Genomic DNA, 16,835 nt, shown 5'->3' on the forward strand with positions numbered 1-16,835 from the left:
GAGCCCCACTCTCTGCCTGCTTCCCGTGGGCTGGAGTGTGCAGGAGTCAATGCCATATGTTCCTGTGACCGCGCTCACTGGACCTGTTCCCTCCTGGCCCACAGCTGCTTTTCCCAGAAAAACAGTCTGTGAGATCTCCCACAAGAAACATCTTTCATTTTCTCACTGTAGTCCTTCATCGGCATTTAAAAAGAGAACAAATTATCTAAACTGCATTTCCGTCCTGCCTTGTCCCTGGACCTCACGGAGCTGCAGTAACTACAGTAGAGCAAATGCAGAGGGTGAAGCCTTCAGTGCTGGAAATGCATTTCATACGATGAAAAAACTTGTGGGTTTTCTGCCAGGTAGTGTAGGGGACCTCCCTCATTCTGCAACTGGATGTAGCTTTGCAGGTTTATTTTTTAAACTTAAATTTTCTTTCCTCAATAGTTTCACAAGAGCCTTTTGTTGTTCTAGCATGTGATTCCAAAATCCATAGGGAGGTGCAGCCAAAGACAAACCAACCCATTGCTCACATGGCTGAGTCCCTTCTGAAATGTGGGGCACAGCCTTCCATTTTTGGATATTCCCCTGAAGGCCCCAAATCCGTGTGTGCCACAGGCAGAAAGCAAACCCGATCCTTTCCCTCTCTCTTAGGGAGGGATACAACAACCCCCAGGTGTCTGGTGAGAACCTGATTGGCCTCAGCAGGGCCCGTCGCCCGCACAACGCTATCTTTGTGAACTTTGATGATGAAGAAATCCCAACTAAACCCCTGGATGCTGCTGTACAGACCTGGAAGAAAGTGTGCACCAACCCTGTGGATAAAAAGGTGGAGGAAGAGCTGAGAAAAGTACGTGTCTTAGTCCTGAGCTGGGCTGAGCACTACACTGTGGCATGTAGACCTCACTGAGAATTGTTGTGGTTGTAACTACTCTTGGCTTCTCTGAAGGTTTTATGTTTGTGTTTCCTGTTTAACCTTGTTAACGAGTGAGATACGGGCCTGTGTAATTACGCCAGAGACCTTAATGCAGGCCTTTGGGTTCTACTCCAGTTGGATATCAGCTGTCCTTTGCCCTTAGCAAAACACACATTTGCTTTTTCTGTTCTCTCATCTATCAAATAAGAAGGGCATATCCTGCCAGAGATAAAGGAATTTTTGGTGTCCTGAACAGCTGCAGCTCCCCTTGAAATGATGGATGGGATAAAAATTTGTCAAGGCATGTCACGTCAGGAAAGTGAGTAAGTGGCACGTATCTGAAATGCCACTGAGGGCTGTGAAGTTTTCTTCCTTAGAGTTGTCCGTGTTCTGAAAACGAATTTTGCAGTGTGCCTTCTGCAGTGCTCTCCAGCCCTTTTGGAGAGCAGACTGGCTGCTGGGTGGACATCGTCTCTTTTTCTGAGGATAATGATGGGCAAATCCAAAGCCTGACTGATATAACAAGTCTCAGTGGACACTGCTGAGACCACTGTATTCAGTTCCATGATTGTTTCTGTATTATTTTAGCTCTTTGAAGTCCACCCTGTCTGGTCTCAGAATGCAGTAAAAGCCAGAATCAGTGTCCACCCGGACAAGCTGAAACTTCTTGTGCTGCATTTGGCCTATTACATGGTGAGCCTGTACATCTGCCCTTGTGTAGATGTCTGGGGCTGCTTGAGGCAGAGCAAGGGGGCATCACCTGGGTGTTCCTGGCTCTTTACATCTTGTGTAGGACGCTAGGTCTCAGACTTTGAGACAGAAGATTCCCCTGCTATGATTTTGCAGAGGGTAAGGTGAGGGAAAGGACTGTCTGAGGTCATCTAGTAAGTCCATGACAGAGCTGGCACCCAGTCATTAACATCAGATCACATCTCCACTCATTAGTCTGCCATTGTTGGCTGTATTGTTACCACCCCATCACAGAGATTAAGGATCTGCTGGCATTTGCTAAGTCTTGTGTATTCCCAGTGTGTTACGAGTACAAGGTTTCTCTTTAGTGGCCAACTATATGCTCTAATGCATGGTCTAATATGATTTCAGCCTCCTACACTTGTGTGAGGCTTCTCAAGGCTTCAGCATTTTTTTATGTTCTCTAGAGTTTTGTCAGAGTGAGATATTTCCTTAAGTTTGGCCTCCAGCCCACAAAGGCAGCATCTGCAGGGCTCTCACACAGTGACCCAAGTCTACCTCAGCCATGGTTTGGCCTCAGCCTACTGAAGGACAAGCGTGTAGAGGCTCCCCTGGTTTACTTTAGAGCCAGGTCTGGGTCATGGCATTGACACACAGCTGCACCCATAGCTATATATATGTGAGTCTCCACCTGGGGAGTATCTCCTGAGGTGTTCGGTCACCATGGCTCGCTGGGAGGTCCTGTGCTTTGCCTTGTGCTGCTACCTCGGGGTAGCACGGGCTGCAACCGTAAGTACAAAAGCCCTTCTTATGGATTTGCAAGACATGTTGCCTGTTCCTGCCTAAATAAGTAAACTCCTGCTACGTCTGGTCTGAAGCCCACAAAAGAGGGCCTGTAGACCATGACAGTCAAGGCAGGGTGTTTTCCTGCCCTAAACATGGCAAAGTCTCTCATAAACATTTTTTCCAAGAGTTCCTGCACAATTTTGTGTCAGGTCTGGCCTGGTTTACATCTTGAGACTGAAGGTCTTCACCTTCTGCCATTTGTCTTTGGGAGGGCAGGGGAATTGCTGCTGCTTGTCTGCTCCAAAGGGCAGCCTGCAGGACATCTGCATGGGCACATCTCCAGTGGCAGCTCCATGTGGGCTTTCCACAAGGGTGAAAGGAATGGCTGGGGAAGGCGGGCTGTGAGTGGGTCCATCTGGGGGGACTGGGCACGGCAAAGTGTGTGTGCTAGCAACAGGGGAAGCCAAAGGCATGAAGAACTGTGCAATGGATTTTCTCTTCTCAATTGTACCACATGTAGCTGGGTGTGGTGTACACCGAGGGCGGTTTTGTGGAAGGCGAGAGTAAAAAACTGGGACTCTTTGGAGATTACATTGACATCTTCAGAGGGATCCCCTTTGCTGCCCCTTCAAAGACTCTGGAAGACCCCCAACCTCATCCTGGCTGGGAGGGTAAGATCCAACTTTTGAATGCTTTTGGTTTGGGGTTTTATTTTCACTTCTTTCTCTCTTTTCTGTTCTTGACAAGCCAAAGATGTTACCTGCTTTCATCTACTAAGTAGCACCAACAAAAAGTTCGTAGTCTCATGGTGGGTATGGGAGTCTGTGTCTATGTGTTCCCAAGCAAACACATGAAGTAACAAAACCAAAGCATGGCACCTGCATCTCCCCTCCCCATGCCTCAGCTGTCCAGAGCTAGTTCTCATGTGAAAGGGTCCCTCTGTCACTCCTTCAGACTGGTCACAGTGGCTGGGGAAACTTTGCTGCTTCTGCATCGGACTCACAGAGGAGAGAATGGGTGGACAGACAGCTTGCAACTAAAGGATGGAGTTGATACCTCTAACTAGGACCTGCTGTCTTCTCTCTCTCCTCTCAGGAACACTGCAGGCAAAAAAATTCAAACCCCGCTGCATGCAGATGACACTCACACAAACTGATGTCCGCGGGAGCGAGGACTGTCTCTATCTGAACATCTGGATCCCTCAAGGAAAGAGACAGGGTATGTGCTTGGCAAAGACCTGAGGAGGAGGTCCTCAGTTGCCTTTTGTGGACAAATTGCTCTGGAGCATTTCTTGGCAACTATGTTCCCATAGCGGGCAACTGCAGGAGCACTGATTTTCAGAGAGAAGGGTAGGCACCATGTCAACCAGTGTCCCTCAGCTGCAGCCTGCTGGGAGTTTCAGCCTCTTCTACAGAGTGTGGACTTTCTTGGCCATAGGCTATTGCAAAGCATTGTGTCTGTTCATGCCCATATGGAGTGATGCTCAGCGAGTGGGTATGGGGATGGATGGGTAGTGCCTTCTAGCTATGTTGTGGCTTACACTGCTTTTTTTCCTCATCACCCAGTCTCCACCAACTTGCCAGTGATGGTCTGGATCTATGGCGGCGCCTTCCTTGTAGGAGGGGGCCAGGGAGCCAACTTCCTTGATAACTACCTCTATGATGGTGAGGAGATCGCCGTGCGGGGCAACGTGATTGTAGTGACCCTCAACTATCGTCTGGGGCCCCTCGGCTTCCTGAGCACTGGAGACGAAAACTTGCCAGGTACTGTAGCTGCTCCCTTTTCAGGGGAGCCCATATTGGGTCCCCAGTTTATCAGTTTTGCTGTGCCCTTGCTCAATGGTGGGTGTTCTCTGTTGCCCAGGGAACTATGGGCTGAAGGACCAGCACATGGCTATTGCCTGGGTGAAGAGGAATATCAAGGCTTTTGGAGGTGACCCAGAAAATATCACCATCTTTGGCGAATCAGCTGGTGCCGCCAGTGTCTCCCTGCAGGTGTGTTGTCCTTGTTGAACCCCACCAGAGCCACTTCTCTTCTATGTAAATGGAAAAGATGGTCCCCTGGGCACTCCATTGCTTTCCTCTGCACATGCTGCCCAATTAACATCCTCTCCTGCCTGGGGACAGCAATGCTCAGCTTCTTTGCTTCAAAGCCACTCCTCCTTCCTCAGTTTAATCAGTCTCATCACTGCAGGCATGTGTCCTCGCTTTTGGGACCTCTGGTGAAATAGCATTTACTTGCCGTGTCCCTCTACTCTGCTCCTTTTCTCATCATACCACCTTTTAACTTTAACTGCTGAGACTGTCAAATAGCAGGAGAGCTGGTGGCTTCCCTGGCCCTACTGCAGAAGCTGTGAGGCGATCGGCCGGGTCTGGCAGGCAATGGGCTCTTCAGGAGTTTGTACCCAAAACCCTCTTGTTTCTATTTTGCCCCACAGACGTTGAGCCCAAAGAACAAGGGCCTGTTCAAGAGAGCCATCAGCCAGAGCGGCGTCGGTCTCTGCAGCTGGGCCGTGCAGAGGGACCCACTCGCCTGGGCTAAAAAGGTAACGTGTAAATCTTGCTTAAGGGAACAGAAAACAAAAAAAAAGGATTCCCTACAGAAGGGCATAACTAGCAAGGGGTTCAGCAGAAGCCATGCTGCCAAACACAGAGCTTTGGAAACAGGCTGCTGTGAGATAAAACCAGCCTCTGCCTCTGTGGGGCTGGTAATGAAGCCTGGCTTCAGAGGGTAATGCTGGGAGGTTTCTCTCTCACCTCCTGCAGCTTGGACAAAAGCTGGGCTGCCACACTGACAACACCACCGCCTTGGCCAACTGCCTGCGCTCCGCCGACCCCAAAGCTCTGACACTGGCCTACCACCTGCAGCTGACCAATCTGCCCGGTAAGTTCCCTGGCCCACGCTGTGGTCCCCTACACACCTAGGGCTCACCATGCCTTCAATGGAAGGGTTGGGGTGATGGCCAGGAATGTTGAAGACGTGCTTGTGCCCTTCAGAAAGGGGACAATAATGACAGATCTTGCAGCTGTCCTTCCGCAGGCAGGTGCACATTGTGCTGATGAATGCTGTTCATCGTGCAATAGCAGTGGTGGCAGAGGAGTTTAGCCAAGAGCCATGCTTTGGCTCCAAAACAGCTGTTTGGGCTTTTTCTTGTGTGAAAGCAGCAAGAGCAATTCCAGAACACGGCTTACAAACACAAAGAATTGACCACAACCCTGCTATTTTCATTTGAGTCACTGGGTGGAGTGTAGGACTCTCACAGCAGGTAGGGAATGCTTCTGCTTTTGCTGCCTGTGAGAATTTCTTTCCCAAGAAGACTCTCCTCTGCTTGCTCTGCTCATGCTCCTAGTAAATAGCCCCAGTGTTTAGCCTTGCTCAGGACAGAGAGTGGCCAACAACTGCTGTGCAGCTGCACTGGCCTGAGCTGGCTGTCCTGGCAATGAGTGAGCGCAGCCAGATGAGGTGGGCAGGGAAAGTTCTGCTCTGTCATGTCTTTGGGGGGGCTTTTTGGGAATGGTCCAGGGAAAGGAGGAGAGGAATTGCTGTTACCTGCTGGTACTCGGCTGGCAGATCTCTAGTTCCTCTCCCCCACCTACAGGCATGAGGTTTACCAAACGTGATCCTGTGGCTGTGCTGAAGTCACTGCCCAAGCTCTCATTCACCTCAGCTGATTCCTTTCACAGTTCCTCAAGCCATAGGATATGCCAGGCCACACATCTGTCTTTTCTCATCTCCTAATGGACTCTGGTTTTGTCTCCTGCTGCAGCTCCACTGGTTCACACACTGGCCCTCTCTCCTGTGGTCGATGGAGACTTCCTTCCAGACATGCCAGAGAACCTCTTTGCCAATGCTGCTGAGATTGACTACATTGCTGGGGTCAATGACATGGATGGACACTTCTTTGCTGGCATTGATTTACCCGCTATCAACCGCCCATTTGCGAAAGTCACTCCGTAAGTGAAGGGGGCTCTTAAACATCCTTTAACAGGAGGAACCTTATTTTTAATGTAGCCTCCAAACTCCAAGGACTTTGTCCCAAGTGGACAGGGCACTACCTTCAAAACAGGATGTCACTCGAAGCCAGGGTGCCTAGGGCATATGTTGGCAAGTCCAAAGCCTTCAAGAGAAAGGACCAGCTAGTGGGGAAGCCTCCCCATATATATTTAAGGTGCTCCTGAACTCAGCACCAGTGATAGGCTTGGTAGCCCTCATGCTCTCTGTCCAGAGCAGGTAGACACCAGACATGCTGGGTGCCCATCCCGTAAGACTCCTCTTCACAGACAGGAGGAGCTTGTGGTCAATTTGGCCACAAGCTATTCCACTGATAAAGCTGAGAACCACATGCCCTCCATCTAAAGTAGGAATGAAATCACTGGCTTTTATACCACAAACCATTGCTGATCACAGGGTTGGATGTAAACATCAACAGGAGCTGAGCTCCATTTCCATGAGGCCAGCCTCACTTGAAGCTGCTGGTCTCTAATTAGGTGATATTACTTGTCTTTTCAGGGAGGAGTTCTATAACTTGGTCAAAGGACTTACTGTGGACAGAGGCGAGCGTGGAGCCAACGTGACATACAGTATCTACACGCAAACATGGGGCGACAGCCCGAGCCAGGAGCTCATAAAGAAGACAGTGGTGGGCCTGATTACTGACTACATTTTCCTGGTTCCCACACAGTGGGCACTGAATCTGCACCTGCAGAATGCCCGGTGAGGAGCTCAGCCCTGGCAGGAGCCCAAAGCCCACCTGGAGGCCAAAATGCTGCTTTTCCAATACATGGGGCTGAGGAATGGGTTAAGAGGGATGAACGTGAAGGAGGCAAGCGTTTTGGTACTGAGTACACACACATGGCTCACACAAACACTGTTTCTCTAATGCTGCAAAGGGAGTCACAGTAGGAATTTGTTTAAAATTTCCATTAAAATAAGTGTTTGCTTCCTAAAAACTTCAGACTTCGTCCTAGAGATGTTTGATGCCACAAGATATGGCAGTTGGATGATATGAGGGTTTGGGTGAGAATCAGAAATGGAAGTTAAAAATTGCCAGACAGAAGGATGTTTTCTTGTGAGATCACCCATTAGATGTATGTGAGCATCTTCCAAGCCGTATCTCTGCCGGTATTGGGAGCATGGTTATGAATCTGCACCCCTTTCTCTGCTCTCCACTCGCAGCTGCTTAGCAAGTCTATTTTATTTCCCCAGGAATGCCAAGACATACAGCTACGTGTTCTCCCAGCCATCCCGAATGCCCGTCTACCCAAGCTGGGTAGGGGCAGACCACGCTGATGACCTGCAGTACGTGTTTGGGAAACCCTTTGCCACTCCCCTGGGCTATCTGCCCAAGCACAGGACTGTCTCAAGTGCCATGATTGCTTACTGGACCAACTTTGCCAGGACAGGGTGAGTGATTCCAGTTCCATATTTTGGGCTTGCTGCAGCACTTCAACCTGCTGCTTTTGCCTATTAACTTCTCAGCAGCAATTTCCAAAAGCAGGATGTTCTCTGTCTGTACTTCTGCTGCAAGCCTGGCTCTGTGCCTCCCAGTGGTGGAGTTTGCTCTGGGTCCTCCTCATCCAGGGAACACCTGGGGACAGCAGAAGTATTTCCAGAACTTGTGAACTCTGCTTAAACTTAATTATGATGTTTGTTTCCCAGTCCTGGTGTTCAGACAGGAGTTAAGCCCCTGTCTGCAGCTAAAGGATGATGCTGGTGGGGACCAAGGGAGGAGACTGCAGGTCAGCAAGTCACTCCTAGCAGGCAGAATTGCTATTGCTTGTTCCAACATTAGACTCTCTCTTTGCACTCACTTAAAGCTTCACCACTTAAAGCAGATGAGGTCCCTGCCAAACTGCTTGAACCTTGCTGCATCCATAAGCTGCCCTGGTAAAACCGAACTTCTATTTCTCGTTTTCCCCCAGTGATCCCAACAAAGGGAATTCAAAGGTACCTGTTAACTGGCCGCCCTACACCAATGAGGCCACTTACTACCTGGAAATCAACAACAAGTTGAGCGAGAACTCTGTGAAGCAGAATCTGAAAACCCGGTATGTGACCTTCTGGAACACAGTCTATCGGAGTCTGCCACAGGTTGCCAACATCTCCGTGGCTGATGACTTGCCATGGAGCTATGAAGAAAACACCTTTTAAAGATTGGCCCAATTCATTAAAGGCTTGCTTGTAACTGAGCGATTCTGGCTTCTCCATGTCTTTGCCATGACAGGATTTTGTCCCTAACATTAAGTTTGGGCAGCAGGTGACATCCAGTCCCTGAGCAAAGCGTGTTCCCCTGGCCCGTAGCACAGCCATGTCCCAGGGAAGCTGATGACACAGGGAGCCATGGCTTGGCACACTCTGTTAGTCCTTTGGCTCAGGGTTTGTTTTTCCTCCTTGCCTGTGTGATCCCCAGCAGGACAGGCCCAATCCTGACCTGTCCTCTAGACATCTCTGCGCTACCTACACATGATCATAGAATGGTTTGGGTTGGAAGGGACCTTAAATATCATTAGTTTCAACCAACTGGTGAACTGTTGCCGTACAGTTTCACCTCAGAAATGCAACGAGGGGAAAATAAACGCAAGGGAGGGCGGTTTATTCCGTGAGGGTTTATGGGCACAGGTCCCTGGTTGGCAGAGGCCGGGCTGGGCCGGGGAGTTCCAGCTCCGAGCCCGGGCTGGAAGAGGAGCAGGACGGCCCGGCGACCTCCATCTTCTCCACCTTCTCCTTCACCTTCTCCATCTTCTCCTTCCCCTTCTCCTCCTCCTCTACCCCGGCTCCCCCACACCAGGCCCGGCCCGCCCTGACACCGCCGCTATAGGAACCTTTCTGCGGCGGAACCTTTGTGCCGCGGGGTGTGTGTGTGGGGGGGAGAAGCTGTCGTGAGGGAGCGGGGCGGGGGAGCGATGGCGGCGGGGAGGCAGTGGGGGAAACTGGGCTCGGCTGTGCTGGAGCTGCCCCGCACGCCGCGGATGGTGTGCGTGGAGTACCCGGGGCTGGTGCGGGACGTCGGGGCCATGCTGCTGACGCTGGGAGGAGAGCAGGGGGTGTCGCGGGTGAGGGGGGTCCCGGGGGCTGAGGGGAAGGCCGGGGGCTGGTGGATGTTTTCCAGGCAGAGGGGTTGTGGGGCGGGAAGCCCGGCCCTGGGGAGGGGGCTGGAGGCCGTGGGGCAGGGGAAGGGGAGAGAAGGGAAGGAGAGCGGGGCCAGGGAGCCACCCCATTGTGGGACCCCCCTGTCCGGGCTGCAGGGGCCCAGCAGGCCTCACACAGGCCCAAGGTGTGGGTTTGGGGTGACAGCGCTCACCTGGGTGCTGCTGTCCACGGGAGATGGGTGGGAGGTGTCAGGCAGGATGGCAGCAGCTGTGGGTCCCCATCGTGTGCTGGTGGAGCAGGGATTGATGTGGCTGAGGTGGTGTGGGGAGAAACGGCTGGTGCCCATGGTTGAAAGTGTTGGTCCGGCGCCTGGTGTCAAAGGGAGCCCAGGGGAGCGGGGCTGCCTGGGTGTGATGTTAACGGAGGCTGTGCCTGCCCTTGCCACAGATCTATGCGGACCCTGCCAAGAGGCTGGAGCTGTATTTCCGCCCCAAGGACCCTTACTGCCACCCCGTGTGTGCCAATCGCTTCCCCACCTCCACCATGCTGCTCAAGGTGAAGAGGAGGACCAAGAAGAAGCAGCAGCAGTTGGATGGCGAAGAACAAATCCAGCCGGAAGTCCAGTTTGAAATGGAAATTCTTGGGACTGTCACCACCGTTTACAAATTTCAAGGTGATACTTGGATTTGTGTCCACGTGGCTTAACGATGAGTATGTCTGATGGGAAGGGGAAGTGTTTCCCTATAGGAATTTAGGACTGGAAGGACAATCAGGTCTCCTTGCTGTATAAATCACTGCATAAAGTTACCGGATTTCTGCTCAACAACATTTCAACTTCTGTTTCTCACAGGAATGTCTGATTTTCAGTACCTGGCAATGCACTCTGGTCCTGATGGCAAACAAACCTCCATGTATGACAAAGTCCTAATGCTCAAACCAGAGAAGGAAGAATTTTTCAACAGAGAATTACCTCTCTACATCCCACCACCAATTTTCTCACGTCTGGACACTCCTGTTGACTATTTTTATCGGCCAGATATACAACACCGGTTAGTGCCTTTTCTCATAATGTAGTAAATAGCTATGTTGGTTTTGGAATGGACAGGTGATGAAACATTTCGCTGGTTTGATACATACTTCTAACAGAAAAGTCTTTGAGTTAAGATTTCCTTTTTTATCAGTTGAAGGTGCCTTCAGTCCATTCTGACTTCAGTGGTATTACAGAGTCTATGCTCTTGAAGCATCAGAGCAGCACTAAATACATCATTCATGTATTTCACCTGTTTTAGCTGCTGCCCTGTTCTGTTTTATCCCTCCGGATTTGGCACAACAGAGGCAGGCAGCTTGAGAGACTGCCAGGCAGCAGAAACCTCAGCAAAAGTCTGTTTGAGGACTTCCCAGGGGAAGGGACCTGGTGATCTGGGGAAGATGACTGCCCCCCCTGAACTCTACGTGCAGCGTGGGGTGCAGTGAGCCCCACTCTCTGCCTGCTTCCCGTGGGCTGGAGTGTGCAGGAGTCAATGCCATATGTTCCTGTGACCGCGCTCACTGGACCTGTTCCCTCCTGGCCCACAGCTGCTTTTCCCAGAAAAACAGTCTGTGAGATCTCCCACAAGAAACATCTTTCATTTTCTCACTGTAGTCCTTCATCGGCATTTAAAAAGAGAACAAATTATCTAAACTGGATTTCTATCTTGCCTTGTCCCTGGACCCCACTGAGCTGCAGTAACTACTGTAGAGTAGTAGCAAATGCAGAGGGTGAAGCCTTCAGTGCTGGAAATGCATTTCATGCAGTATAAAAACCCAAGGGTCTTCTTCACATAGTACAGGAGATGTCTGTCATTGTGCAACTGGATGTAGCTTTGCAGGTTTACTTTTTAAATGTAAGTTTTCTTTCCTCAATGGTGTCACAGGAGTCTTTTATGGTACCAGCATGTGATTCCAAAATCCATAGGGAGGTGCAGCCAAAGACAAACCAACCCATTGCTCACATGGCTGAGTCCCTTCTGAAATGTGGGGCACAGCCTTCCATTTTTGGATATTCCCCTGAAGGCCCCAAATCCGTGTGTGCCACAGGCAGAAAGCAAACCCGATCCTTTCCCTCTCTCTTAGGGAGGGATACAACAACCCCCAGGTGTCTGGTGAGAACCTGATTGGCCTCAGCAGGGCCCGTCGCCCGCACAACGCTATCTTTGTGAACTTTGATGATGAAGAAATCCCAACTAAACCCCTGGATGCTGCTGTACAGACCTGGAAGAAAGTGTGCACCAACCCTGTGGATAAAAAGGTGGAGGAAGAGCTGAGAAAGGTACGTGCCTTAGTCCTTACCATTCTGATAGCTCACACTAAGGGACAAAGGCCCTTAGTACAAAAGAAAGTCCACTTGGAAATCTGAACTGCCATTGGTAGCCCACTTATCACTGTTTCTGTGATTGTTCCTCTGTTATTTTAGCTCTTTGAAGTCCGTCCTGTCTGGTCTCGAAATGCAGTAAAAGCCAATATCAGTGTCCACCCCGACAAGCTGAAACTTCTGTTGCCATATTTGGCCTATTACATGGTGAGTTTTTACGTCTGCCCTTGTGCCTCTCTAGGGCTGCTGGGAGGGAGAACAAGGGAACATCTCCTGGGTGTTCCTGGCTCTTCACGGTTTCTGAGGTCCCGCCACTGAATACCTGAGCTGCACGTTATGTAAAGAGAAAAGTTAAAACCATGGAACTGTTCACTCCATTGGTTCTGTTCCATTTTGCTGTTCAGTCTGACACTCAAGTTGACTCTCCAGCTGGAAATGGTAGCAGAATTTTTCCAAACAAACACTTCATTAATGTGACCTTGCAAGTTAGTTTGTAAAAGCATGCAAATATTTGGCCTTTGATTGCCCAGGTTTCAGTATATATATATCGGTGTGGCAAGTGCAGAAGAAGCTGGTAAAAGAAACAATTTTTGGGCAATGAGAGAAATACAAGAATTTTCTAAGAAACTGTACTGATGTTTTTGTAACCATCTTCCCCGATGTGTGTTTGTGCAGTTAACAGGTCCTTGGAGAAGCTTATGGGTTAGGTTTGGGTATGACCCCAGAAAACACCCAGAAGCAAAGATTTATCAAGTACTGGACTTCCGAATTCGCTGTGGAATGAAATATGGTAAAAGGGCCCAAACCACAGAGACGCTCTCTCTGCTTTCTGGTTAATCCTGGTAGTACTTTTCTTTTTACTTGTTTTTCAAACTCTTCTGCCATATTTGTGCTCTGATGAAGATGACACCTTTGAGTTCATTGCTTACAGTAGTTCTTCTGTAAACTCCTCTAATGCTTTATTTTGTAGTATGCAATATGTCTTTCCTCATTTGGCACATTCCTTACCCAACGGACACCTTGCTGCCTTTCCTTTTCTCTGTGTTCAAAGCCCAAGTGGATGTACCTGACCATTTTCCCTCTCGTTCAGGGGAGGCACTGAGCAGTAGATTCTGAGGTTTACACAGTAGCTTTTCCTCAAAGATCTCAACATCTTGTGCAGGACACTGCGGTCTCAGACTTTGGGACAGAGGATTCCCCTGCTCTGATTTTGCAGAAGGCAAAGTTTGCATAAGTCCATGACAGAGCTGACACCCAGTCATTAAGATCAGATCACAGCTCCCTCTTTCCAGTTTTTGTTGATCTGATAGCTCTCCTCTCCCCACCTTTCTCAGCCCAGCGTATCCCAAAGACCACCCTGCCTTTCACACACCAGTCCAGCACCTCTGTTCTGAGCTAGGGATGTGCTGCAGGGTGCTTGCCCTTGGTTCATCATTGGTTTTCTTTTCTCACCTCTAGGTTATGCCCCTAATGACATGCCCGTGAAAGCGAAACGCAGCACCTATAATTACAGCCTGCCCATCACTGTCAAGAAGCCAGGTACGCCGTGCCAGCAGGAGGGCTGTCTGCCTCTTCTGTTGCTTTGTTTTCTCCATCCTAGTGATAGCTATTGAAGGGTCTTCCTGTGTTCCAGCTGAGCCAAAATTGGACTTTAATTTCTGGTTATAATATGGTGCTGCTGTTAAAGCCAGTAGGAGAGACTCCTGCTGGGAAACGTGAGAGTCCCTGGATGCATGTCTGGCTGAGCTGCAGCATTTATTAGCAGACAGAAGGGAGTTCTGCAAGCAACACTGGTGGAATTCAGCAATCACTTCTGTTCGGTGATGGTGCAGAGAAAGGGGAGAGTTGTTGTCTTTCCTTTGTCAAGGGAGAGCAGAAAAGGTTAAAATTATAAACAAATGCATTGCAGAAAAAGCCACCAAACTCACCACCTTTCCTGTGACTGTCCAGTAACATCTCCGAAGAATGAGCGAGACGTGCTTAGTTGCTGGGTTGGTCAGGATTTTGCTGACCAATAAAGTCAAATTACACAGAGGAGTGAAAGTACAATGCCATGGAGTGAAAGATGTCCCTAATTAGGGACTGTTTTTGTCTTTCAGTGAGCCATACGGTCAGTGTACACGATCTGAAACAAGGGCTTGGTACGTCCGGTGCAGCCGGCACAAAAAAGCCTGCTTCCAGCAGGTATAAACTGAAGGTAAGTGTTACTCTCTTTTACTAGAATCTTGAAATAGCTTAGTGAAAAAGGGGTATTTCCTGTTTTGTCAGTCATTAATGGGACAGTTGTGAGTGAGCTGATGTCCTCAGGTTTACCTGGGAAGCTGCTGGTTGTACCTGTCCCTACAGAACTGCACCTGCTGTGCACTGAAGTGCAAAAAAAAATCACCATGTGTTTATCAGGCCATCCTGAAAAATCCAGCAGGGCAAAATAAACATTTAAACAGCAATCTTTTATTATTTCCTTTTTGCTAGAATGAAACCTATGGTCCACTGTTACGCGGTAACAGGCTGCAGTTTGAAGAGATGAAGTGTGTTCTCTGTGGTTCACTATGGCTGCAGGGAAATTTTGCTGCCTTCCTCATTCAGCTTCATCTTTTCCATGTGCAGACCTACGCCTTGGAACCGATTTGTGTTGGAGTTGCCTTGTTCTAGAATCAGCCCATCAGAAGTACTTTTCAGTTATGACAAGAGTTGTCCTGTTACACCATAAAATGCACATTCATCTTTCCCGATTATGACAGAGTTGTCCCATTACACCATAAAATGCACATTCATCTTTCCCTTCTTTTCTCTTAGGAATCCATCTACATTTTCCAAGAAGGAGCCTTACCCCCTTATCGGCAGATGTTCTACCAGCTCTGTGACTTGAACGTGGAAAGGTATTACACACTGGCAGCTGAGTCTTCCGTTAGAGCCAGATTTCAAAGGAGATTGTTTATATCCAGTCCATTCCCTTCTTTTACCCTGCCCAGAAACCTAAAAGGTGTTTAGCTTCTGCATAAAAATAGAACAGACTTTTCACACATGACCTTCCTTTCCCATATGAAAAATATGTGAATAACCAAATAAGCTATTCCACCTCAGTGAAGTAAGATGGAAGGAAGCCATGGACTCTCTCATTTGAAGCCCACACCTGAAGGCAGAAGGCTAACGCTCCCTTCCCTTCTGCTGCTTTTTAGCCTGCAGAAGATCATCCATCGGAACGACGGCACGGAGTCCGAATGCACAGAGCGGGACGGGTGGTGCCTTCCAAAGACGAGTGACGACCTGCGGGACAGCATGTCACTGATGATAAAGCAGATCATCAGATCCACAAGACCTGGTAAGGACTCTTCTGATTATCAAAGTGTGTCATTGCCCTACTGCCTTCTGCTCCAGGGTAGTGCGACCTTCCTGATGGTGTTGAGACGTTGTGGGCTGAACGGGGATGTTGCAGTCAGCGCTGGGGCAGTAGCATTCCTTGTTTTACCTCCTCCTTTGTGCTACACCTGATGTTCTCTGTGTTGTAGCTCATTGAGCTGAGGCTGTTGTCCTGTAGCATGAACATGGATTGGGATTAGGAATGGCTGGGAGTAAAGGTTTTCTCTTTCATCTTCCCAGTGTCACAGCCTTCAGGTTTTAAATGTCTTTGCACAGCGATAAGACCTTATTCTTACTGATGTATCTGATGGTGGCATTTTACTGTTATTGATGTTATTAATTGAAAAAGGAGTAAATTATTGTTGCGTGATGCTGGGCCAAAGCAGTATCCCAGAGAACTAGGGCAGAATCAGCCAGGAGAGGAGACCCTGCACTGCAGATCTGCTGCTGTTTCTTGATGTTGTAGCTTATTGAGCTGAGGCTGTTGTCCTGCAGCATGAACATGGATTGGGATTAGGAATGGCTGGGAGTAAAGGTTTTCTCTTTCATCTTCCCAGTGTCACAGCCTTCAGGTTTTAAATGTCTTTGCACAGCGATAAGACCTTATTCTTACTGATGTATCTGATGGTGGCATTTTACTGTTATTGATGTTATTAATTGAAAAAGGAGTAAATTATTGTTGCGTGATGCTGGGCCAAAGCAGTATCCCAGAGAACTAGGGCAGAATCAGCCAGGAGAGGAGACCCTGCACTGCAGATCTGCTGCTGTTCTGCTGGTGTTCCAGGAGCGTGGAAACAGATTGCTTTGGGCTTGATCAAATTCTATTAAGCTGTGCAACGTTAGCTGTGTCCCTCCGGCTTCTGCCTTCCTCTCACATGATTTATGAACTCTTCTGCAAACACCCCCAGGTTGCACTGAGAGAGGCATCACAGTGTATTTTTTTTCTTTCTCTCCAATTAAGCTCTTTTTTCAAATACAACAAGCAGTGAAGATGGCAATTCTATTAAGCTGTGCAACGTTAGCTGTGTCCCTCCGGCTTCTGCCTTCCTCTCACATGATTTATGAACTCTTCTGCAAACACCCCCAGGTTGCACTGAGAGAGGCATCACAGTGTATTTTTTCCTTTCTCCCCCATTAAGCTCTTTTTTCAAATACAACAAGCAGTGAAGATGGCAAAGAGCAGCTGGCGTATGAGTCCGGAGAGGATGAGGATGATGAAGAGGAGGAGGAAGAGGAATTCAAGCCTTCTGATGGGAGTGAAAATGAAATGGAGACAGAAATTCTGGACTATGTGTGAACTCGGTGAGCAGTCTGGCTGCTGTTGGACAGAACCATCTCTGCGCTTGTTGCCCGAGGGCTGAGGGTTCAGCCACTGTCCCCAGGGGGTGGGGAAGCAGAATTTGCACGAAGACACCGACGATCTCTGCACAGACTGCAGTGCTGGCTGATGGGTGTCATTCCTGATGTTGGGGAGCCAGTGCCTACACTTTCATAATTCCTGGCTAATAAACCCTCAAGCAAACTCCTAAGAAAGGGTCCCAAATCCAAACCAACAGGTAATACCCCAGAAAAGAGGAACAGTTGCATTCCCAGATCTCTCCGTGTGCCGGAAGAACACCTTGCCCAGGTTGGTGGTCGTATGGAAAATACGGTGCCTGCGGC

General features: G+C 49.2%; 2 protein-coding genes across 3 annotated transcripts; both read left to right on the top strand.

The window, feature by feature from the left end:
• Nucleotides 1–1,216: 1,216 nt before the first annotated feature.
• On the top strand, nt 1,217–8,566 carry CEL (carboxyl ester lipase). The gene is made up of 11 exons (XM_014943062.1): nt 1,217–2,377; nt 2,895–3,045; nt 3,470–3,592; nt 3,940–4,137; nt 4,238–4,368; nt 4,812–4,919; nt 5,140–5,257; nt 6,141–6,327; nt 6,884–7,087; nt 7,580–7,777; nt 8,296–8,566. Exons 1-11 carry the CDS (start codon nt 2,312–2,314, stop codon nt 8,522–8,524), a joined length of 1,713 nt encoding a protein of 570 aa, XP_014798548.1. The 5' UTR covers nt 1,217–2,311; the 3' UTR covers nt 8,525–8,566.
• Nucleotides 8,309–16,619, top strand: LOC106888662 (general transcription factor 3C polypeptide 5-like). 2 transcript variants are annotated; one of them, XM_014943061.1, is made up of 11 exons: nt 8,309–8,421; nt 9,911–10,136; nt 10,314–10,512; nt 11,576–11,771; nt 11,916–12,020; nt 12,489–12,603; nt 13,272–13,352; nt 13,913–14,010; nt 14,610–14,692; nt 14,993–15,135; nt 16,313–16,619. In XM_014943061.1, the coding sequence occupies exons 2-11, from the start codon at nt 10,007–10,009 to the stop codon at nt 16,468–16,470; spliced, it is 1,308 nt and encodes a 435-aa protein (XP_014798547.1). In that variant the 5' UTR covers nt 8,309–8,421; nt 9,911–10,006; the 3' UTR covers nt 16,471–16,619. The 2 variants fall into 2 exon arrangements, with proteins under 2 accessions (XP_014798547.1, XP_014798546.1); XM_014943060.1 differs by lacking the exon at nt 8,309–8,421 and adding an exon at nt 9,263–9,426.
• Nucleotides 16,620–16,835: the final 216 nt, after the last annotated feature.

Source organism: Calidris pugnax, unplaced genomic scaffold (genome assembly GCF_001431845.1).
Source record: "Calidris pugnax isolate Ruff unplaced genomic scaffold, ASM143184v1 scaffold102, whole genome shotgun sequence".
NCBI lineage: Eukaryota > Metazoa > Chordata > Aves > Charadriiformes > Scolopacidae > Calidris > Calidris pugnax.

Coding starts and splice junctions, on each gene's coding strand:
- LOC106888662 (XM_014943060.1), top strand. CDS start 9,277: ATGGCGGCGGGGAGGCAGTGGGGGAAACTGGGCTCGGCTGTGCTGGAG. Junction 14,011..14,609: donor CCAGCAGGTATAAACTGAAG/GTAAGTGTTACT, acceptor CTTTTCTCTTAG/GAATCCATCTACATTTTCCA. Junction 14,693..14,992: donor TGTGACTTGAACGTGGAAAG/GTATTACACACT, acceptor GCTGCTTTTTAG/CCTGCAGAAGATCATCCATC.
- CEL (XM_014943062.1), top strand. CDS start 2,312: ATGGCTCGCTGGGAGGTCCTGTGCTTTGCCTTGTGCTGCTACCTCGGG. Junction 2,378..2,894: donor GGGTAGCACGGGCTGCAACC/GTAAGTACAAAA, acceptor TACCACATGTAG/CTGGGTGTGGTGTACACCGA. Junction 3,046..3,469: donor ACCTCATCCTGGCTGGGAGG/GTAAGATCCAAC, acceptor CTCTCCTCTCAG/GAACACTGCAGGCAAAAAAA.